We start from the raw sequence: 25,488 nt of genomic DNA, 5'->3' as shown, positions 1-25,488 counted from the left end.
TCCTTTCTTATATTACTATACAAATAATTTATGAAATGTCAAATGCCAGCTTTTTCAAACTAACTTTAATCATCACACCTGAATCATCGAATTCTGACCCTGAACATAATGGAAATTCACTTATGTCTAATGGGCATATATGTATATACGGGGGATGGGAACATGGTGCTGAAATTGTGTTCTCAACTACTGTTGAGACTGCCAGAGAAGTCTTGGGCTGCTAAACTGAACTCTATCCTTACTAAGACATTTTTGACACAAAGTTAGAATATAGCCGTTGGTGCTTTTCTCTTAGTAAGCAATGTTTTATATCATTTATTTATCTCAAAATTCTCCTCCCAGAGCACCCTACCTAGAAAAAAATGTTTTAAAAATATTTAAGTTTAAACTTTGAATATCTCATTTCCTAATCTAATGCATTAGTAAATTAGCAATAACATGGTACTTCCTCAAAGAGCCAAGCCATCAAGACATTTCTCCAACAGACCCCCTCCAGTCACTCCCTTACTCTCAAAAGCAGGGTTACAAAAGATGACCCTCAGTCCTAGAGGTTTCATTCTGAAACAGAAATTTTTTGCAAGCCGAGTTCAGAGTCAGCTTGGCTTCTCAGTTCAGAATGGCTATGCCATGTGCTGAAACAAAGATAATGCTGCAAGAACTGACTCCTTTCTCTACTCTCAAGGCTGCTCAAAATCCCTCCATAGGCCTTTGATCTCCCCTGGGAGCCTTCGAACGCAAGCAGAGGCCAATGTCTTCCTCAGCTGTCTTCTCCGCAAATTCTTCCAGCAGCTTTGACAGGTACTAATGTGTTTACTTAGGTGTGCCTGGTTCCCAGAGCTAATAGCAGTTTGAAATTGTTTAGCACATTGTGAAGTCATATATGATAAGCCAAAATCTCTAGAACAGCTCCCTTTGCCCAGGAGTTGATAAGGGTCTCAGAGAGAGGCAGAAGTGATTGAAATGGACTCATCTTTCTATGTATATTTGGTCTCTCCCACTGAGAGAAGCATAGAAAATTTGGAATAATGCAGAATTCCTAGGGTAGGCAAAATTTACTAGAAAAGGAAGCTCTGACCATCATTTCGCTGGTGGGCTCTGTCCATCAACACTAGGATTGTTGCCATAATACTTAAACTAAAATAGATTCTCAAAAAAAAAAAAAAAAAAAAAAAGGTTGGTGATTACTTAAAGGTCTATGCAGCTAAAACCTGCTGAGTCTAAACTGTAAGAAAATCAGACACGCATTTATTTTCCTTCAGAATGTTAAGGGAAAAAAATTTTTAATTATCTATATACTTCCCGAGAACCTTGGGTGGCATTCATTTATAACACCATGAATGGCTTAATTGTCTTCCCTTCATCTGCCTACTGTAAGGCTTTCCTAGTAGTTAGTGTTGGAATGTCATTTCTACCAACGTGGTTGCATATTAAATATGTGGGAGTTTCCTCTCCACGTGAGAAATCCACTTCTCTGAAGAAAGAGTGGAACACTTACCGTATTTTTATTCTTTTCTATGAGGAACAAAAGTCAGTCTGATTTTAAGTAAGAGCACCCAAATAAGCAGTAGATCTCTCTCCCTTTTTTTATGATTTTCAACTTTTTTCATACCGCTTTGTTCAATTTCCCCACTCAAAAAAAAAAAATTATTTTTGTCTGTATCGCTCACCCAGTTTCTCCTCTTCTCCTACACAGTTTCCCCTCGGAAAAGAGCAGCAGAATCTCTCCTGAACTGGGGGACCCCAGCCATCTTTGAGGCACTGCTTCCTTTTCTCTTTGTATACTGTCTCCCCTTTTTTGTGTATTTGTTTGGTTTTGTTCCCCTCCCCCGCCCCGTTTTTCTCTCTCTCTCCCCCTTCTCGCCACTGACAGCGGTTTAAAAGTTTTGTCTCGTTTTTTACTTTGGTGTTTTGCGATCCTATTTTCAGCGCTTGAGTCCCAAGGGCCCTCCACCCCGGACCTTGTTTCCCCCCGCCAGCAAGTCCCATTAAGCCGCCGGGCGCTTGTGTTTTCGCGGCTTCTTTCGTTCCACTCGACCGCGGCACTCCGGTAAATTTGTTCTGAGATCACCTTACCAGAGACAGCCCTAACCTCTGAGACCCACCGTTACTGACAGAGCCTCCTGAGTGACAGCATCTTCCAGGCCCGGGCGCGGGGAAAGGCGTCGGGCACCCGGCTTTGGCGAGTGTCGGCTCCGCAGCGCTAAGCACGCGCGCTGAGCGCGAACTGACCACGAAGAAAAAATTCACCTCTAGGAGCGCAAGCTCTAAGGGACAGGATGCCCAGTTCCAATCCTGTGTGACCTGGGGCGAATTACCTACCCCTTGAGCTTCGGTTACCGTCTTTTAAAAATGGATATAATAAATAGTTCCCACAGAGTCGTCGAGAGCAGTAAATGAATGAACACAAGGAAGGAGTTGAGAACAGTGCTTGGCAAAGAGAAAAGTCTTACTAATTGTTTACTACAAATATCCCGCACTGGGGGATCGGGTACAGAGCTCATGAGGTGCCTGGTGTAAAGAAATCAGCTGAAAGGCGAGTATAAGGTATCTTCCCCTTAAACTTTGAGGGGCAAGTTGATTTGTGCCCAAATCATAAATCTGCGCCTGTCGTGTGTACTGCATAGTCAGGGAAAGTGGGGGTATTGGTGCTGACCAGAACCTGTGTGACTTGGCTGAGAATTCCTGGGTGAGATTATCTCCCCACTATTGTATTTCAGAGGTAGCAATGTGTATGCATTCCAAAGTTTCCACCGGTGTGGATGGAGTCTTCCATTACACCTGGGTCCTTTAGGAACTTGACTCTTTTATCTAGTATAGCCCTTAGTACCCTATTCATTTCAAAGGCATCCACTTGTTAATAGTCCTAAATAAGGTGCAGATGGATTTCCCACTGGCCAGACAATTAAGCAGCCCATTGGTGTGAAAGGGAGCTTGATTTTCAAGGGGGGTAGGGGGTGTGGTGGTGTCTTTGTCTTAGGGATGAATGAAGGTGGGAAAGGGGGCAGAGCCCTGCACCTAGCAGCTAACCTTAATGACTGACACTCTACCACCCCTGTTTTTCCGAACCTTCACTTTAGAGAGCGGATCTCATCCTGAAAAAGTTAGAACTTCTCTGATCCCTGCAGACTTGGGATCAGCCAGCCAGGGTTGCTTGAGGAAAATAATTTTAGAAATAAGTAATAGAAGGAAGCACCCCACCCCCACCCCCACCCCCCCCACTGAGCCACCACTTACTGGGCTGGATGACTGAAGATGGTGATGAGAACACTCCCTCCTGTTTTAATCGGGCCACAAGCCCTGGTCCAAACCTCCGGACTACTTAAGTCTATGTACTTAGACCTTAAGTAATGGTTTTTCCTGTACATAAACAGCACCGTCCCCTCCCATCCCCACCCCAAGAGATCTGCAAGTGGGTTAAAGGTGGAGGAGCATTGGCAAAAGCGGATTAATAGATTCATTCTTACATAAATGGCAGCCTTCCCTTCTCTCCTTCTACCCACCAAAGTTCCAAAGACCCTGCTGTGATTGCTTTTCTGGAAGGCTTTTGTCACCAAAGTGTGTGAAGTTACTCGAGGTTTGAGTTGGAAATTTTACACGAGCCGAGAAGGATTGCTGTGCCGGCAGCTGGGATGCATCTGTAACGGTGTTAGTTTGCCTGAAAGCAGAAAATTAGCGACCCCAAAGCCGAGCTTGGCTGTTTAGTCTGTCGAAATGGCAGGGCGGAGCAGAAAGAGGAGAAAGGAAACTCGCCCCCGGAAAGAAAGGTTGCCGTATAAAACTCAGTTTCTTCGAATACAGATCGCAGAGGTGCAGGCGGTATGGATCTGTGGCTGGCTGGGGGTCTAGCAAAGGCCTGGTACAAAGGAGGAGGCGCTTGGTAAACATGTGCAGAAGGTGAAAGGAAGGGAGGACTGTTTGTGGTCACCTGGCCCTTGAGCCCACCTCCTGTTAGAGGAGCAGACATGTAAAGAGAACTCAGAGTGAGCCCTGTCTTGGAAAAAAGGAACCTCCCTGCCCACCCTCCAATAATACAGAGCCTATAAAGTGACGATCTGACCAGAACAAAATAGATTTTTAAATATCTAGGTTCACTCCATGATTCAACGTGTCACTTCAAAGTTTTTAGCAACCATTATTCAATCCACTGACTGAAAAAATTCCTGAGATAATTGAAGCTCATGTAGACGAGAAACAAACACCAAAAAACAAGGTAATTCCTCGTGCCCAAGATTGGGAAGGCAGGTCGGCTTTTGGTATTAGCTTATAGTAGGGAGTTTTATTTATTAATATTTGTTAGGTATGAGCAATTCCAAAAAGTTGGATGGACTTTGTTCCTTTGTCTCTACCACTCTTTAAGTGATCCCTTGGTTTAGGTACTCTAGAGAGTGCAAGTGAACGGGTTGGGGAATGATCCCCCCCGCCCCAGCAGAAATGCAGTAAAACCATTAGCGTCCAAAGGGGCTGTAAACAGCACATTTTCTCTAGAGGGAAGGCGGAGGTTTGCCCAGACAGCCCTTGCGGGGGTTGTGGTGGGATATGCTAATAGTGCCTGGCCACTGGGGCCGGCCTCCCTCCCCCAAGAATATATAAAGAGCCCCAACCCTAGCACACCCGACCCAGGCCGCCAGGCTTTTGCCCTTGTTAATTACCGGAGAAACCGACCAGGGAGCTCCGCCCCGGGATTTGCTGGCCCGCAGCGGCGCCAGGCTCCGGTCTCTCCCCTGTATCTCTCGCCGCTGTCCAGGTGCCCCACTTCCTTCACCGCAAAGAATGGAAATGATGGACGGCTGCCAGTTCTCGCCTTCTGAGTACTTCTATGAGGGCTCCTGCATCCCGTCCCCCGAGGGCGAGTTCGGGGATGAGTTTGAGCCCAGAGGGGCTGCCTTCGGGGCGCACAAACCAGAGCTGCAAGGCTCAGACGAGGACGAGCACGTGCGAGCACCTACAGGCCACCACCAGGCTGGCCACTGTCTCATGTGGGCTTGCAAAGCATGCAAGAGAAAGTCTACCACCATGGATCGGCGGAAGGCGGCCACCATGCGCGAGAGGAGACGCCTGAAGAAGGTCAACCAGGCTTTCGAGACGCTCAAGAGGTGTACCACGACCAACCCCAACCAGAGGCTGCCCAAGGTGGAGATACTCAGGAATGCCATCCGCTACATTGAGAGCCTGCAGGAGCTGCTGAGGGAGCAGGTGGAGAACTACTATAGGCTGCCAGGACAGAGCTGCTCTGAGCCCACCAGCCCCACCTCCAACTGCTCCGACGGCATGGTAAGAGAGAGCTGGTGCCCCGATCTTTTCCAAAACTTCTTACATCTCATTTAAACCAGGTGTGGCAACCAAATATTCAATGGTTATTGGTGGATAGTCGGGGGGGGGGGGTGGTGGCTAGAAGAGAGGGGCCATGTGTAGAAAGATGCCAGGAAACAGCTGTTGAACAGGATTTTAGTTTGACTTCTTCCCAGATTCCAGGTGGACATTGTAGGGGAGGGCCATCCTATGAGGCAGGGGGCTGCAAATGATCAATAACATGTTTTCTCCACATGGCCCCTGTCCTTGCTCTGCTGAGGCCTGGCTGGAAAGAGATGTTGATGCATTCTTTTCAGAGGGCGTTTGTTCCATCGCTGCCAGGTTTTAATGTGTTTTTGCCCTGGGAAAGTATTCTCTCACTGAATTAGTGTGGCTTCCTTCTGCTCCAATCCATTTTGCATGGTTAACCCAATGCACATTGCTGCTGAATTCCACCCCCGCCCTCTTCCCTGTGCCACTGCTCTCCTCTCCTTCAAGCACAGAGATTGACCTCAGTGCCCTTACAATTCGGTGCCGGCCAACCCTTCCTAAATCGGGGCAATGAAGCTGATTGAGAGTGGTCAGTATATGGAGGCATCGGTCAAGCACAGCCGCTCCGTAGGTCGGAGCATCTTTTACCAAGACCTGGAAACAAACCTCCTTTGTGTCTTGTATTATAGCCGGAATGCAACAGTCCTGTCTGGTCCAGAAAGAGCAGCAGCTTTGACAGCATCTACTGCCCAGATGTACCAAATGGTAAGAACTGATGGCTTCAGAGGAGTTTAAAAATCAGTTCGACTTCACAGTTCAGCCTGTCAAAGCAGAGTCTGCTTCTCCAGGTTGTACTGGGGAAGGGAATAGAAGGGAGGATTCTTACGGGGAGGTTTTGGTGCAGCAAAATATACACACATCTTTTGTTCAAAATGCCCCTAACAGGGACACACATATGCACTGTTGCTCAAAATTTTAGTAGGGGGGCTTCTCCACTCCCTACGTTCACCTCCATGAATTGCTAGATATTTGTTGCAAATTTCCGCATCAGGCTTTCTCTGACCACCTGACCCCTGGGTGTCAAAGTTGCTGACCTGTGGTTTAAGGGGCCACATAAACAAGTCTCTCTCTTTGGGATTTTTTTTTTTTTTTTAATGATTTTCTCCTTGTGTTCTTAGTATATGCCACAGATAAAAGCTCCTTATCCAGCTTGGATTGTTTATCCAGCATAGTGGATCGAATCACCAACGCAGATCAACCTGGATTGCCTCTCCAGGACCCGGCCTCTCTCTCCCCAGTTGCCAGCACGGATTCACAGCCTGCAACTCCAGGGGCCTCTAATTCCAGGCTCATCTATCATGTGCTATGAACTGAAAATCTAGTCTAGATGAGTTCTACGAGGAGGGCCTATTACACAGGAGGAAGGAAGCCCCAAAAGTTCAAAAGCAAGACAACTTGTATATAAAGATTTCTTTTCAGTTGTAAATTTGTAAATATTATCTTGCCACTTTATACGAAAGTGTATTTAACTAAAAAGTCACCTTTGCAATTATACTTTCTTTTCTCCTTCTCCTCCTCCTGCTCTTCCTCCCCCTTCTTCTTTACCTTCTTATTCACTTTAGATATATAGTTCCAATAATATTCTTTGTGATAGGGGGCAATTCATTGAAGGTAGCTTGTTGCAATGCTTAACTTATATTTTTTTATAAATATTGCTTATCAAAATATTATGTCTGATGTTAGATCTTTATTTTTTTCTTTAAAACATTAGAACAGCTGGAAATCAGTTACAGGAAACTTAAATATATTTAACTTTTGTTTTTCTATTAACGCTTTGGTGATATTCTGTTCAGTAAACACATAACCATACTGCCTAATGGTATATATTTTGATCTTATAAGGAATGCATCTTTTTAATGTAAGCACAAAATAGTACTTTGTGGATAATTTCAAGATATAAGAAATTTTGGAAATTCCACCATAAATGAAATTGTTTAGATGAAGAAATATTTTGGTTCATGTTTTTTAAAAAGAACACCCTTAACAGAATTAGCGGTCACTGACATGAAATTTTTAACATGGGGCTGAAAATAACAAAAGAGTTGGCTTTGTGGATACATTTGAATGCTTACCATCTCACGGACACATTTTAGGTCCTGTTGATGTCACAAATGAAGAGAACATTTCTATTTTAATCAGCTTTGAAGGGAGCCTGCTAAATACAATTTTTCCCTTCTTTTAGTACTGTGCCCAATAATGTCAAATTATATGTGTGTGGAAGGGAAGGAGAAGTTATTCAGGACAAGACTACATGTTTCAATGAAAAGAATGTACAACCTTACATCATTTTAATACCTACAGGACATTAGAAATCATAAGTTAGAGAATATTTACTTGCCTGAAAATATCTTGATACATTAATATGTTAATATTGTCAATAAAATATTTAAAAGTACTGCGCTGATTTTTTTTTTGTATTGCTAAAGTGCTGGAATAAGAAAACTTGCACAAACTATATATAGTGAAGTGAAACAGATTGCAATTGCCTTCCTTCTTTTCACAGCCTTTTTGATTTTATTAATCATATTGTGTGTGTGTGTGTGTGTATGATGGACATGCATTTTTTATTGTTCATCACTTTAAATCTCCTTTAGCAAGAATTGAGATAAAACATAGAACAATTAAGTAGAAAATAGGTTTAGGTGGTCATTGAGATAATTCTCACAAGTTTACCATTGAGACACAAGATAAAAAGGAAATATTCTCGAAGCACCTAAAGTAACACAGAAAAGATAATTGTTTCATCCTCTAATTTGTACTTTCACTTAAAATTGCTAAGTGTTGCATTATATACAGTGATCAACTGGACTCTTTGCTAGAGCTTGGCAATTATACTGTTCCCAGGAAGGTTTTCCCTTTCTTCCGATATGATTTTTCTTGTGCTTGTCCATTTACCTGGCTTAAAAGAATGGAAGTTATTCCAGAAAGGGAGGGAGAGAAGAAGGGCTGAGTTCACAGAATAACATAACCATATATCCCTGCCAGCGTCATTCCCTGACGGGGATGCTGAGTTTTAGCACACAGGTGAGTCTTCGCCCTTGGTCTGGGAGTGCGAGGAGTTGAGGTGAGGAGAATTCAAGAAGGCATGATAGATATGTATGCACAGTTTCAGTACAAATTTGAGTTATTCACCCTCACTGGACACTGTGCTAAGTATACACTCTTTTTTATACTTCTGTGGAGAGGTTGGAGATTTGTTGCTGTTCTCTGGAGAATTAGAATAAAGGGAACCATCCAAAGATTGGTTTGTTTTTTTAAAGTTCAGTTCTAAGTCATATTACCGTACTCTGTTCCATTTCATAAAAGCAGGCAGAGAATATCATGTAATTTTATTCAAGTGAATAAAAATTAACTTTCTTTCTTTCCAAACTCCAGTTACTTCTATAACTTGTTAATGTATTTGATATTCTCAGTGGAAATCGTAGTGCCTCTAAGGGTTTAGTTCGTCTTCTGGTGGTCTGGAGTGAATCTAGGTGGTGATCGATGAGTCATTGAAGACAATACAGTCCACGCCAACTTGCTCAGTCATTCTCCTTTCCAGTGTACTAACATCGAAGGCTGGTGTCTCCTCAGCAGCCAGCTTGGCACAACATGTCACATACACTTTTTTGACAAGGGGCCTTCGAGAATTGGCTCTCCCATAGTCTAGACCCAGAAAGTCTCTTCTCCGAGGAAGTGGATGGGGAGGAGTGAGGAGTGACCCGGGCAAAATATTCAAGCAACGACAGGAGTTGGCCATCTCTAAATCACCTAGAGGGAACCGTTGGACCATCACCGAGCTTATATCGGACCACTCCATCTCAGCTGGTGGGAAAATGCAACCAACAGGCAAATTTCTAGGAGAAACTAGGACAATATTCCTTTTACTATCTGCAAACCTGTTGGGGAGGAGGCTTTCAGGAAATAAAGAGTCAAAAAGAGACTCCTTTCTCCTCATGCCTGAGAAACACAAGCCTACTGGATTACACAGGAAAACTCTGGTTAGTGAGGTTATGGAAACTGGGAAGTGCTATTTGGAAGGGAGCTGTTATTACAAATCAAGGGTGTCTTGATTGTCCCTGTTTTTTGTTTTTGTTTTGTTATTCTCATTTGAAAGATGCGAGTTAGTGGCTGTATTATACCCCACAAATTCTTCCTTAAGATGGTATTCCTATGATTACTACACCCATTTTACCCATTCACTGTAACCTGGCTCTGCTTCTATTCCTATCCATGGTCAAGCCAACCTTCAAATCAGTCGACTGTTCCTATTCTGGGCAAGATTATACTTACAGCCCAGATGTCACTCCTGATATTTACACCTGTATATTCTTAGCATCTCTTTAATGTCTCAATGGCACCTCCAACTAAATATGTTCTAAATTCAACTCATGTTGTTTCACCTCTCTCCTGACCTCTTAACTTGGCTCCCTTTCAGTATTGTGTCTCTCAGTGAATGGTCTCACCAGTGATGGAAACATGAAGCTTAGGATTGACTCCTGATATGTCAATCTCCCTTAACCTCTTGTCTAATTCATTACAAAATCCTATGAATGTATTCTCCTAAGTATCTATAAAACCTCTACCCTCAATCAAAACTGTGGTTATCTCTATCCAGGAGTATCGTAAGATCCTCTTAACCTGGAAATCAGTTACCTGTCCCTTCACCCCATATTTTCTCTGTGTCTCCCACTCCTGGAGACAACATCCAAGGTTTTCGTCGGGGACTGTCCCTTTCCTTTTCTCAGACCTTGTGGTTCAGGTGGAATTGACTCTACTATCTGACTCTAGAAGTGAGCAAGTCATTCAGGCCTGACTATGAGTATGTCCTCTTCTTTGGCCATAATGATTGTTTCATGGATGGACCTATGACCAAGTCAAGTCCCTGCTCTCTCCACTCCAGCCACCTTTAGCAGCCACTGCATTGCCTCTTGCCAAAGGAGCTTTACACATTCCCTCTGCCTTGCTCTTCCTTCCTTCACTTCACCCAGTTGATTTCTGATCTCCTTTTAGATGTCAGCTCAGGCATCAATTTGAAGTTTTCCTTGAACTCTTTCACAGTGTCATGTCCTCTGATTCTATGATCTCAAAATACTATATACCCAAAGCGTGCCTGGGTGGCTCAGTCAGTTAAGCATCTGCCTTCCACTCAGGTCATGATCCCCGGGGTCTTGGGATCAAGCCCTGTGTTGGACTCCTTGCTCAGTGGGGAGTCTGCTTCTCCCTTTCCTTCTGCCCTCACCCCTGCTCGTGCTCTCTCTCTCTCTCTCTATATATATATATATATCTCAAATAGATAAAACCCTTAAAAAATACCGTATACCTCTCCTCTGTAGCATGTCTCATAATTGCAATCATGTATGAATTTGAGTGATTATTGACATTTGTTTTTTCTGCCATGTGAACAAGGACCTGTTCTTCTTGCTCAACCCTGTGTCCCCTGGACTGTGGTAGCATATTTTGTGTTATAAATATGAATGAATTGATACTGCTGAAGCATTTGTTGTTGTGGAATACACTCTTACGTTTCAAACTCCCTTCTTCATAGATTTCTTTAATAGTATTTTCTATTTTTCTACTGGTTCTCTTTTCTCTTTTTTGTTGATTTCTTGTACTGACCTCTCTAATTCTGGCCAATCTGTATACAATTATTTCTTAAGGTTCTGTTGTGCAGCCTCTTTTCTTTTGGTCTACTGTGGACCTTTCTACTTCCATAGCTTCACCTCCTACTTAGCATTGCCTCATCCATACTTTTTCTAAGGGAAGCTTCCCCACATGCAGCCTCTGATTGGCATGGATTGGCCTTTTTAGTAACTGTTAATCCGGTAGGGATGGATATCTGACCTGAGAGCAACCAATCCCATAGATTGATCAACATTTATGAAATGCATAGCTTGACTCCAATATATGCATTGAAATAAATATTTAAAAAAAATCAGGAGTTCAGATTCAGAGAAATAGATCACTATTTAATAATGGGAACTAAACTGAAAGATCATGATGTTGATGGGGCTGGAGAGATTATGATAGGCCATGCACAGGCTGAAATAATTGAAGAATATGAATTAAGTAAACAAATGAAACCCATCAGTAGTGGGATAGAGTGGATTCAGAGACAGAATAGAACACATCACCCACTACGTGACCACTGTTTATAGTAAATCTGGGGCCCTGGACAAGAGCTGAAGTTGATTTACTAATTTACCACTAATTTACTAATTACCTCTAATTAGCTGAGGGAAAGTATGTAAGTTACTTAAATTTTCAAAAACTTGTTTTCTTATTTATAACTGTGGATTGTAATAGAATATAAATCACAGAACTTGGGAGGATTGCATGATCTAAGGCATAAAAATGCTTAGCTTAGTGCCTAATACATAACAAATACTCAGGGAATGATAATTAATAAAAGAAACCTCAATGGTTGCGACTTAGGATGCAGGCTCATAAATATCTGATGTAGGGATCTTTGGAACCATCCAGAAAGTCCTCCCGCTTTACTGCCTGTGGGCCCAAGTGATTCCCTTATTACTCTTCATGAATCCCATAAATGAGCTAGCTTGAGTGGACCTGCAACTGAAAGAATCACATTAAAACATCATCCAAATATTAATCTGCAGGTTTTTCTTCAAAAGGCCATTAATATTTTCAGTGGCCCCTGAAACTTTGTCTCTTGATGGCAATCCCAACATGGGCCAAATTAAATGCACCTCCTCCTAGGTATCTTATTTCATTTTGTGGTATCCTTTGCGTAGGTAAGCATGCCAAAAATTTTAAAATCATTTTTGATCCTTCATTTTCCCCCAAAAGAGTTAATTTAGTTTGTCAGTAACACACATGAGAGGGAATTGTAAAAATAATTGCAGTAACAGCAATGGAAACAATAGTTTATTTCCTCAATAAGTATAATTTTCCATACTGTAATTTATGAAATCAGTTTTAGTTTTATATTCTTTGCCAACATTTAATGAAATAAGATTCTTTTTTTATTCAAAAAGTTGTTTTAAACTGAACATCTTACAATCAATGGGATTTTAAGGCCAAAGAGATGTTGACGCCAAGTGAAAGTTAAGAAAGGACATTTATTAAACATTTCTTTTATACTAGAAACTGGGTTTTACATGTATTATTAATGTTGATCACTAGTAGACAAAAATAATTACCTCCACTCATGGAGTGCCTACTATGTCCCTGGAACTATTTTCAGCATCTGATGTGCATAATATGTAACTAAGTATAAAAGCAGGTCAATGAAATGAGTATTACCGACTCCAGGCTCTAGCTGAGGAAGGGCTTACGTGCGGAGAGGAAAGTAATATGATCAATTCATAAGTGGGGTTCTTGTAAAACGTCCAATTACAGCCTGATGCAGCAACTAGAGTTCAGTGAAAACTTGAGGCAAGGAAAGTATTTTGAGCAAGTAACTAGAGATCTTGAAAATGGTGTTTTAGTATTCTGGTAGTTTGGAATGGGGAGAGGGTAGAGCCAGGAGGACTAATTAGGAGGATTTTATAAATGGCCCCTGCGTGAAGTGACATTGTCCTTTAGCCCCAGCACAAGCAGGGTTCTCAATGAAAGTTGTTGACTGATTGAACTGCTGAGGTTTGTCTGTATGATGCCAGACATCTGGATATAAAGAGTAAAATCCAGTCATCCAGATGTTAATGTTACATGATACGTCGCCATCAAACATTTAAAACTTTTAACTGATTGACTGCCTTTTTTACTTTTCATCCAGATGAATAGTATTGAATTAACTCAGCTTGAGCCTGTACCAATTGCTATTTCTGATTTTTTTTTTTTTTTTTTTGCTGCAGAATGGTTAATCTGGTTGCCAGGGCTGATGAATCGCTAAAAGATGAATGATTATACGATTATATAGCAGGCAGGTGAACATAAAATAAGTGAGACCTAGTAAATTATGAAGAAAGTGAAAGCTTCGTATTATCAGAGATGTATCTTAAGTACTATTTGTGGTGGTTTCTTTTCTTTTTATTCAAAAAATTTTCTTTGGGTTGGGTGTCTCAAGCTTACAGCATTACAGTCCTCTAAGTAACTATTATTTTTGCACATCAAAGCTAACTCCTTGAAAATATTTCACAGACAATTAAATGTTAACACTTTCCTTCTGTGCACAGTTCAAATGTGATATAAAAGCGAAGCATTGTAATACCATATTCAGTTCACTAAAAGTAAATTTTATCCTCTTAAACAACTATATTGCATATAATAATGTATTCTAAAATCCCAATTTTGATAAAATCATACTACATTAATTAAGTAATGGTGGTAACATAAAATACATATACCTCTGGTTTTTGAAAAATTATCTCCAAACTAAGGAAAATGTAACTTGAAAATAAGAACATTAATTTATCATTGAAGATAATACTTTTTAAAAATTTTTAAAAGATTTTATTTGTTTATTTGAGAGAGAGACAGAGATAGCAAGTGAGGCCGAGCAGGGAGGAGAGGGAGAAGCAGGCTCCCCGCCAATGCAGGGCTCGATTCCAGGACCCTGGGATCATGACCTGAGTCGAAGGCAGGTGCTTAACCAACTGAGCCACCCAGGCACCCCGAAGATAATACTTTTTAATCAAATTCATTGTTTGTCTAACTGCTCACCTGACTTATTGAGAAATAAAAGTTTGAATAACTGGTTATCTGAGTGTTTTGTGTGCATGATGATAAAGAGATTAGCTACTATAGGATTGGCCTTTCTTTTTTTCTCTCTCTCTCTTTATACACAGTGTAGATTTAATGAGATAAGCCTAGGGTTCATCACATATGTTTATACACATAAGTTTACTTGCACTTGTATCTTAATGAAAAAGGATGTTAGTTGAAGGACGCACCATACACATTGCAGTTCCAATGAGTTAAGTGTATGGCTATTCTCATGCACTTTTTTTTTTTTAAGATTTTATTTTTTATTTTTTATTTATTTGAGAGAGAGAGAATGAGAGAGAGAGAGAGAGAGCATGAGGGGGGGGAGGGTCAGAGGGAGAAGCAGACTCCTCGCTGAGCAAGGAGCCCGATGCGGGACTCGATCCTGGGACTCCAGGATCATGACCTGAGCTGAAGGCAGTCGCTTAACCAACTGAGCCACCCAGGCGCCCTCTCATACACTTTTTTAAAGTTAATTTATTTAAATTCCATTAGTTAGCATGCAGTGTAATATTTTAAAAAACAGACAATGTAATATTAATTTCAGGTGTATAGTTTAGTGATTCAACATTCCATACAACACCCAATGCTCAGCATCCTTAATCCCCATCACCAATTTCACCCATCCCCCCACCCACCTCCCCTCTGGTCACCATCAGTTTGTTCTCTATAGTTAAGAGTCTGTTTCTTGGTTTGCCTCTCTCTTTTTTTTTTCCCTATGATCATTTGTTTTGTTTCTTAAATTCCACATATGAGTGAAATCATATGGTGTTTGTCTTTCTCTGACTACTTACTTCACTTAGCATAATACTCTCTAGATCCATCCATGTTGTTGCGAATGGCAAGATTTCATTTTTTATGGCTGAGTAATATTCCACTGTATATATATACATATGTATATGTATATATATACACACACCACATCTTCTTTATCCATTCATCATCCATTTAACCATTCATCATCTATTCATCAATGGACATTTGGGCTCTTTCCATAATTTTTTTTTGAAGAAATTACTGATTTTTAAAGTTACTTTTTGAATCACTTGATTGGCTTTACATTCTGTGGATAAGGATAATAGTAACTAGAAAGATGAAGTATCTACACAGGAAAGTGATAAAGATAACTGAGATGATTTTCTGGGCAACTAAACCAAAACTCCACTGACTCCAGTTGTTAATACATTTTGGAAGGAACCTAAGTTGCTGGCTAAAGAATATTAAAAGCATGTGGGGGTTTTTTTCCTACTAGGTTATGAGTCCCCTGAATCCAGAACCCCTGTTATCTAGTCTTGCTTCAGGCACATAAAAAGTATAAAGTGAAGTTCATTAAATCAAATTCTGTATTCTTGTATCAATTTGTGTATATGAGTAGAACCTCTGTTGGAGGAATTCAAACTTCTTTTCATATTTAATTGTAGATCAGAACATCCATCCTGTCTTAAATGTTATAATCTCTTTCAGAAAGACAGGATATATGATATGAATAGTCTCATACAAATTTAGAATCAATTCAACATGAAGAAATGAGTATCCACTACAAAGACATCTCTTTACAATCACAGGATTAATAACAGAGCTAGAAATAATTGCATCAGGCTGCCAACATTTGAATGGCAGAAAGAAATTTTTTATAAAGTTCCATGAAGAATTTTGAAAGTCTTTTTGGCTTTTACATTGACACATTGCCAGCTCAAAGCATCTAAAAGTCCTTCCAGAATTACATATAAACAAGAATCATTTCACCCACCTCTGGGCTGGAATGTGACAGCTGGCTAAAGTAAGCATAGCAACACCACACAACAATGTCAAACAGGATGAATGGCTTAACCAATCAAAAATAGAGCATCAGAGTAAAACTGCTCAAATTAGATTTCTGGCCAGGCCAACAAGGTTAAATTTCTGTACCGGTATAAAGTCCCTAGGGTCCTTGATGGCCACAAAAGTCACGTTAGTGCAACTAACTGAATATAAGATGTGATTCAACAGCTCAAGAGTTTCTTAATAATACATGGGGCTTCTTTGGTTTTCTGATCCAACCTAGAGAAGGTAGAAAGCGATGGGTATAGTTAAGGGAATGAGCAGCAAAAGAAAGGTGACCTTGGACAAGTCACAAGTTCCCAGTGTAAAGGCTGATCAAGCTACTTTCCCTCTCTCTGCTTTATTTTCCTCAGTCATAACACAGAGTTCTTAATACTCGGCTCTGCAAGCTGTTTTTAGGATCAGTTATACACATAACATATATCAAGCTCTGAAATCAATTCCTAATACAGAGAACCCACACTATCCATGGAAAAATTATTTTTACCTATTAGTGGTCGGCAGAATTCATACAAAACGCGGGGGAGGGAATTCTGAGACATATATTCCTAAATACTAAATTATTCTTAACTTAGGGACCTGAAGAGTTGGTGGCCCAAGAGAGTCTGGTTTAACTTAAGATGTTTCAGCAATAGCAATAGATTATATACCTTGTATAATATCTTTCATAGCTGGAAGATAGGTTTAGGTGGAACTAGAGAAAACACAAACACACTAATTTTTTGTTTTGTTGTTGTTGTTGTTTCTGCCTAATAATAAATATTCAATCAAAATTCCAAAATGAATTGCTTCAAACTCAGTTTGATAAACTGTAGGATTTTCAAACAAGTATTAATGTTCATATAGGAGGTTATATAATGCTCTGGTATTAAATAAAGTTACTTAAATTAGTTACCTAAAATCATTATTCCTTTTATTTTGATTCATTTATAAGTTTTTTTTTTTTTAAGATTTTATTTATTTATTTGACAGAGAGAGACATAGCGAGAGAGGGAACACAAGCAGGGGGAGTGGGAGAGGGAGAAGCAGGCTTCCCGCTGAGCAGGGAGCCCGATGTGGGGCTCGATCCCAGGACCCTGGGATCATGACCTGAGCTGAAGGCAGACACTTAATGACTGAGCCACCCAGGTGCCCCTCATTTATAAGTTTTAATAAAATCTTACTATATCTTCTCCATTTCATCTCCCTTCTGAACTTTGGTCATCGTTCTCTGAATTAATAACTGAAGATATAATTTTAAAATGTTTTCACAATATAAATTAAACTCTGAAATATTAATAAATATATGTGAGAATATAATACAAAAAGGCTATAAAAACTACTTTCTAATAATCCTTAGAAAAAAATATCTGAGTTACACTTTGAAATCATATACTAGCAATTGGCATAAATGAGTTGCAAGCATATTACAATCAAAGTGCTCTTCACTTTGTCTGGGTATGTATGGTTATTTCAGCATTCATGAGAAGATAATTTTTCATTCTAACTTGCGTATGGTAGGCAAAATATCTCTTTTAAAATCATTGTATAACAAAAGTCGTGTGGCAAGACTTACAGCTCACTGAAACTTAAATACATAGGATTCTAATTGTTAGTCTAATCCTGTCCAGAGGTTAATTCTTAAAATCGTGGCTATTAAGTTTCATGTGTTATATTTGCTATGGCACTTGGGAACATTGGCCAAGTGTTGAGTGTCTCTGGTATGTCCATTCTAGCTTTAATCGCTGACCCATATCACTTGCTAGTAAGTTATATGGAAGACTTCTGTTTTTATGGTGGTATTTTAAAAATTACTTTATATATTAGCTCCCAGTAAATTTTCAGGCAAAAGTAATGACATTTTATAGTATGTGGCAAATTCTTTCATGTAGTACTTGTACTTTATATATGCCTAGATATTAATGTACAATGAATGATAGTGCATCTGGATGAGGGAACTCTGGATATAATTGTCTCATTATTTTATTCTTTTTAGTTTTTTCTAAGTTTTTGTTTTTTAAGATTTTATTTATTTATTTGACAGAGAGAGACACGGGGAGAGAGGGAACACAAGCAGGGGGAGTGGGAGAGGGAGAAGCAGGCTTCCTACCGAGCAGGGAGCCCAATGAGGGGCTCGACTCCAGGACCCTGGGATCATGACCTGAGCTGAAGGCAGACGCCTAATGACTGAGCCACCCAGGAGCCCCAGTTTTTCTAAGTTTTTTAAATAGACACTTGAATAAAGAAAACAAAACAGTGGATGGCAACTTACATACTCTTCTTATATCAACATTACCCAAAACTTAATTTCTCTTTTACATAGTTAATTGATTTTGAAAGTAGCCCTAATGTTTCACGTCCTGTTTGGACATGGATACATCTATTCCATAAGCTTTAACCATAAGAAGGAAGGGTAGGTTGGGAGGGAAGGAAAATGTATTTGAGGGTGGGCCCTGATATACTTACCAGACTTAGTAAAAACCCATTATACAGAATTCTGACAAAAGCCTTTGTGAAAGCCAGTTGGAGCGTATCTCCTTACACCCCTAGTGATTACTTGGACCGCCCTCGACAAATTGTTTCTCCCTACATAATATTTCTACTCAGGACATCTTTGAGAAAGATCATGTTAATTTAAAGACACAGAAAAATATTGATTTCAATTAAAGAATTTATCCCAAGTCTATTTCAGAGCTAAGAATAAGTACTAATAATTGTGACTTCAGTATCTCTGCTTCTCACTGACTAGCTTTCTAATGCAAGTATTAGCTTACTGCAATAAATAGCTTACATTAATCCTCTTTGCATAATTTTAATTTTTATTATTTTGCAATTATAAGATACGTCTATTCTTAAATTCAAGAATCTCATCAATATTTAAATGTGGATTTATTACCCGTGTATCTCTAGTTTTTGTTTTTGTTTTTTTTTTTAGTACACAAAGCCATCTCCCACTGAAAGAGCAGATACTTAGAGTCATTTGGAGAATATTCCAGAAGTCTGAGGTAAATATTAGTCCTTATTGAAGGCTAGAAAAGAGTGACTTGTAAAGCATAATAAAAATCACAAAATAACATAAAGATACACACTTTGTGTGAATTTCTCTAATAAATTTAGAGAAGAAAATTCTTTCTAATAAAAATGATTAGACTGGCCTATAAGCTAATGATAAAGAAGAGAAGCTGAATAAATAAAATGTTTTTGTAGAATCTTGCTGAAGCAGAATATAGGGGATTGTCAAAGAAAAAGTTGTGTGGCTTCCATGGAAAATCTGACCACAGGAGGAAAAAGACATGGAGGCACCTGAAACATGGTTCTCCATTGTTCCTCTTCGCCTGCAAATCCCTTTCTGGGTTTTTGCTCTTGTTTTTACTATAGTGGGCATATACCTTCATACTTCAAATATTCTCCCAGTGAATTATGAACCCCAAATAACTGTGAGTAATGTCTGTAATGCTTACCTTCTAGAAGACTTAAGCTGGGCTGCATAGTTTATAGCTGATAAACTGGGAGTCAATCTTTCACTGCAATGATGTATTCACTGCACTAAGAACCATTTCCATTGTAAATTCATTCTTGAAATGTTGGACCATAAATGTCATCAGTATCATTACCCAATCTGTTCCCAGAAGCAGTGACTGTCAGTCCGCTGCAGGTGCTAGCTTCTGAAAGCAAGGTGATCCAAATCGAACACATTAAACCATGACTCCGTTCTCAAGGGCAACTCCTTTCAAAGGCCTCTTTACTTCATGCTGCTTTCGCAAAGAGACCAATGGATGCCATTTCTGATATGCAACTGGCTTCGGGGTTTTTCTTCTGCCCTTTTGGAAGGAGGCACCCTTGAGTGCCTCTTAACAAATATATCTCCCAAACGTTCCTTCCTTAGAAGAATGTGCTAGTTCAGTCGGAATCCATCCTTTATTTGTTGGCGTTTAGAATACACAGACTTAAACTATAACCTGTTGTCATGTCTTTATTGGATCATCAGTGCACAGGGAACTTGCTAGGGATTGTGCAGAGAGATACAAGAAGCAGACAACACAGGACCGGGCTTGGGCAGCTTAGATTTTGGTAGGGTGAGAAACAGTCCTGCCACGATGAGTCAGGGAACAAATAATAGGTGAAACTCATTTCAGGTATCAGTCACTTCATCGTACATTTTCCAGTGTTAACTGGGGAAAAAAATGTTCTTGGGGAAATCTAAGTGACATGAAGGTTTAAATCCTTGGCATAAATTTTACTGAACAGTGCATCATTTGGAATATTAAATTGAGTCCACAATTGCTACCCAGAGTGGAAAAAACTTTTAAATGTAGTTTTCTTATTTATCTTTAGATGCTCCCTTCTTTTTAAAGTATTCAGATTAATTCAGTGGACTGTGCATCAAATCTAAAGCCCAGGAGACATCGATCTGGTGAAAAAAAAAACCTTAGGTGCTACTGCAGAAAACTGTTATTTCTTTAACGTGTCTTCTGATTTTGTATTCCAGGAAAGTACTAAAGAGGTGTTCTGCCCCTTTAGAAGTTGGTAGGAAAATGTTAGAAGCCATTCACCTGAAAGCAAAAGCCTGAATGAATAATTCTAAGTTGGTGTTCAATCAATTCAAGTAATGAGTGGCAAACGGGAGCATCCTGATGCCTGACGTGTATTTATGTGCCTGTAGCCAGAAGGACTTTAGGTGCCCTGTCTTAGCTTAATAACAGGTGTTATGGAAAGACATTCACTGCACTCATTCTTTAACATGCATTACTTTACAGATTATGAAATCAAGGTGAAGAAATTTATAACGTACTTGTCAGATTTTTTTTTCTGAAAGAACACCATTATTTACTACTTGGAAAATATAATTGGAAAGATATTTTATGACCCCTTCCATGATGAACAAATTATGGAGACTATTTTCAAGGGTTTATAATCACATGTGGAGAAAAAAAAACTCAAATATTTTCACCTTTGGGCTTTAACCCGACTGACAATGCTCTTCAAGCACTAACTACTGAGCTCACTGATTAATGATATTGCAGCGATGGAAAGCTCACGAGACTCTTTGATCATTCTATCAATCAAAATATTTACTGAGATGCTTTTAAGAAACTTAAATATAAATATTGAGAGGCAAGTAGATATATACATTGGAAGTTAAAAAAAAGACTGAGATGGAAATAAAATTTTGAACTTTTTAATTAGTTGGATATTCACTGAATCCATGAACATATGGGAAGGCATGTGGAATGAAGAGATGATTTAGAAAGGGTCCCTAAAGACTAACTGTATTTAAGAATCAAGGAGAGGGAGAAGAATGGGTAAAAGAAGCAGGAAAGAGCACTCAGAGAAGTCTGAACAAACTAGGAAAGTGTCGTAAGGAAGCCAAGGATGTCAAATATAATACATGAGATTGTTCTTAAATGTTTCTTTTTGTCATAAGTAACAGTATTGGTTGTTCTCGGTTTGATGGGAGAGTGAAGATGGGGTTATTTATCACTAAAGATTGTGTGTTGTGTTCTGCATTGTGTCTAGATACATGATATCCCTTATAAAATGGGGGAAGGGGTGGGGGCACACAGGACTCTAAGAAAAAGAGTTGGACTTCTGGCTTCAACTCTGACATATAAAAATCTTAGAAATCACCTCCACCTCTTCTTCAAGTAGAAAGAAACAGAACAAAATGAAAGCCAACAGTTTTTCTTAGACCCAACAGAGAACTGAAGTTGCAGGGCAAATTTTCTCCCTGAAACCTAGAAAGACAGGTGAACCCAGAGAAACAGAACCAATATCAGCTGACCTGGAGCAGAAGGGCAAGAGTCATAAACTGACAGGAACATTCACATGGTAATTTTGACAAATTGCAGAGGATGAGTATGGACCAACCTGAGAGTGAGATACTCCTGGGAGCCTCAGTCTTAGAGGGGCCCCCATGCTCTCATGGGTTTTACCCCAGGAATGCCACTAGATTTTCATTATAGAGCCAAGAACAATCACCTCCTGTCGTAGGCAGGGGATGGGGGAAAAGTTAGCATTTGGAAATACCCCCAGTACCTTCTCCACAATAAAGTTCTACCCTTGATGAAAATAGAAGTGTGTGTGAAGGTCACAGCCTCAAGACATGGGGCAACTAAAAGATGGATGTTTAATATAGGCTATAGAACGCTTACATTCTCCCATTCCTTACCACCACATCAACAGAGCTCTAGTGCACCAAGAGTAGATTATAATGGAAAGAGCTGCAAGGCTCAGACTCTATTTAAGAAAGGATTCTCAGGGAAGCACAAAGACAACAGAAGAGGCAAAAATAAGGACACTTAGGAATTTGAGGCTTCTGTTACCTACAGCTACAGGAAACATTAAACACAGCCCAACTCCTAGCCAGGTGAACATAAAACCTCCTACCAAAAGTCTATTTACCTCAGTTCCTGTTACTTGATATATTATGCTGGGCTCTATAGGACAATTTTAAAAGGTGTAACATGCATGCAGCTGAAATGGATATATGTTAACTAAACTTAATGTAGTAATCATTTCACAGTATATGTAAATCAAATCATTATGCTGTACACCTTAAACTATACAGTTCTGTTTGTCAATGATGTCTCAAAAAAACTGCAAAAAGAAAAAAGGAATATCTTTGTGATGTTTAAGTATAGGACGGATTTCTTACATAAGAGACATAGCACAAAGCACAGAAAAGATGTTAAATACTTGTGCCAAAACATATAACCCAAAACATCATAAAAGAGGAAATTGGAAACTGGAATGCTCAATAAACATGTAGAAAGTTGCTCAACTTCATTTATGATCAAGGAAATGCAAACTAAAACTACAATTGACTCTCATTTTATGTATACTGGATTGGCAAAAATTGAAAAGTCTGACAATCCCAGATGTTGGTAAGGATGTGGACTAATGCTGGTAGGAGTGTACATTGGAACAACCATTTGAAAGAATCATTTAGGATCTTATAACACACTTAGGATCTTATAGTCAGAAGAAGTTTCATTTTTAAATTTAAATTTTATATGTACTTTGGTTATAGAGAATTATGATAGTGAGCTCAATGAAAGATGATGAGTCATAAACATAGGGGTTCATGTATCCCTTTGAACTAGTATTTTGCATTTTGGGGGTAAATACCCAGTAGGGTGATTATTGGATTGTAGGGTAGTTCTATTTTTAAGTTTTTGAGGAACCTCCATACTGTTTCCCACAGTGGCTGCACTAGTTTGCATTCCCACCAACGGTACATGAGGGTTCCTTTTTCTCCACTTCCTTACCAAGACTTGTTTTTGTGTTGTTGATTTGAGCCATCTTGATAGTGTGAGGTGATATCTCATTGTAGTTTGATTTGCATTTCCCTGATGATGAGTGATGTCGAGCATCTTTTAATGTGTCAGTTGACCATCTGGATGTCTGTCCATCAGTAAATGAATGGATAAAGATAGTGTGGTATACATACAATGGAATATTATTCAGCCATAGAAAAGAATGAAATCTTGCCATTTGCAATGGCATGGTTAGAGGTAGAGAGTATAATGCTAAGTGAAATAAGTCAGTCAGAGAAAGACAAATACTATATGATTTCGCTCATTTGTGAAATTTAAGAAGCAAAACAAATGAGCAAAGGGAAAAAAGAGAGACAAACCAAGAAACAGACTCTTAACTATAGAGAACAAACTGATGGTTACCAAAGGAGAGGTGGGTGGGGGGATGGGTGAAATTGGTGATGGGGATTGTCATGATGAGCACTGGATAATGTATAGAATTATTGAATCACTATACTGTATACCTGAAACTAATATAACACTGTATGTTAACTCTACTGGGATTAAAATGAAAAAAGACAAGTCATAAAAATATATTGCACTAAGATTATATGAGCAAAATGGGTAGAAATACAAGTTGGAGAGAAAAATAGATATGTTTTAAAGTTAATGTTTTTAGGTAGAATCAAAATATGAAGTGCAGTACAAAATATCAGATCATATTATATGTAGTAAGAATAAGTATCATTTCTTTAAAAATGTTATTTCAGTTATATACGTGTGTGGAATGTGTGGGTGTGTATGTGTATAGAGTATCATGATGTAAAAATATTTTTTCATGAAAATAGCAGCAAAAATTATTCTGACTCAGATGATTCTGATGCAGTGATCTAGACGTTCAGAAATAATACTCTAGGAGCAGTAAGGGTGAAAGAGAAAAGGTTTAAGACTTTGGCTTACCAAACAAACATTTTAATGTATATGCACTTGCATGAGTGGGTATGTATAAAATTATTTAAGATCTCAGATACATAATAGGGAATCAGACTTGAACTCTTCAGGAAGAGTTGGTAGCAAAGAATACAGTTTTTAGGAGCTTGTAGAGTATAAACCACATTCAGTAGCCAGAAGAGCCTCGAACTTTAGAAATGAATTCCAAGAAAAGAAGCAAGTACATACAAAAATACCACAGTAGTATGGGGTAGATAGATGGGGAGAGAAAAACCTATTAAAGCAATCAGATCCAGCCTGTACACACAGGGGGCGGGGGGCTGAGTTTAGGGGAGAATCTGATGCTATAAACAACTGATGAAAATCTATCCCTTCATGTCTTAGGTTAAGAAGTTGGCATCCCTAGAAGTAGATCCCATGATGGGGATTTATGTGTAAGTCATTTATTAAAGAAGTGTTCCCAGAAAAATCTGGCATGAGAGTGAATGAATCAGAAGAGAGAAGAGGAAGAATCCAAGAAAGGATGTGATTTCCAACAGAGCTCCAGCATCAGCCTGATCTCTGAAGCATGAATTCTGTTTCAGAATTTGTCCTTACTGGAGGTACAGGAATTGGGTTTTCATATCTGAGAATGAAATCAGTCATTGGCTAAGGGCTTTGCTGGTAATGTCCTAGGAACTTCCTGTTCTCTGCACTTGGCAAAGTGGTTCTAGCCAAGGTTAGTATTTTGTGTAGAAACAAAGACGGAACCTGGAGATGGGCACAGACAAGATCCAAGGGATCTGAGGGGACCTAAACAGGGCAAACATAGTGTCTACTCTCTTTAAAATAGTTTTCTCTCTTAGTAGGAGACAATGCTATAGAAAGAGCCAGTTGGAGTTTATCAGAAGGGTAAAGTGGGCCATAGACAGGAAGATCTCCAGAGGCTCCTAGAACATTTAAAAATAAAATCAATCCCCTTTCCAATAAAATAATTTTTTAAAATATGAGAACTGGAACTGAAGCTAGAGTATTTAGGGATATATTCTAGTTTTCTTCATTTTCTTTACTGGTATAGGAATAAAATAACTTTGATACACAGGAAAAGCGTGTAAGTACAAATGTAAGATTTGTTTTCAGGTTTATGAGGTAATATTGACAAATAAAAATTGTATATATTTAAAGTGTATAACTTGATGTTTCAATATATGTGTACTTTGTGAAGTGATCACCATAATCAAGCTAATTAACATATCCATTAATCTATTACTTCCCATAGTTTTCTTTCTCCCCCTCTCTTTTTCTTTCTTTCTTTCCTTCTTTTTCTTTCTTTCCTTTTTTCTCTTTCTTTTTCTTCATTCTTTCTTCCCTTCTTTCTCTCTTTCTTTCTTTTTCCCTTCCTTCCTCTTCTCCTCCTTCTCTTTCTTCTTATTTTGTGTGAGAATGTATTTCCATTTCTATTTCAAGTATACAAATGTTCTTTAGCTGCTGTTAGCACCAAGTAAGAGAAAGACAA

General features: G+C 39.2%; 1 protein-coding gene across 1 annotated transcript; it reads left to right on the top strand.

The window, feature by feature from the left end:
- The first annotated feature begins 4,592 nt into the window (after positions 1-4,592).
- Positions 4,593-7,718, top strand: MYF5 (myogenic factor 5). The gene is made up of 3 exons (XM_045867281.1): positions 4,593-5,271; positions 5,970-6,045; positions 6,459-7,718. The coding sequence occupies exons 1-3, from the start codon at positions 4,771-4,773 to the stop codon at positions 6,647-6,649; spliced, it is 768 nt and encodes a 255-aa protein (XP_045723237.1). The 5' UTR covers positions 4,593-4,770; the 3' UTR covers positions 6,650-7,718.
- The last annotated feature ends 17,770 nt before the right edge of the window (positions 7,719-25,488 follow it).

The sequence above is a fragment of the Mirounga angustirostris genome, unplaced genomic scaffold, assembly GCF_029215605.1.
Source record: "Mirounga angustirostris isolate CCGP_5_RB_7025 unplaced genomic scaffold, mMirAng1.0.hap1 SCAF_5, whole genome shotgun sequence".
Classification (NCBI taxonomy): domain Eukaryota; kingdom Metazoa; phylum Chordata; class Mammalia; order Carnivora; family Phocidae; genus Mirounga; species Mirounga angustirostris.
This window is presented reverse-complemented; position numbering and strand designations above follow the sequence as displayed.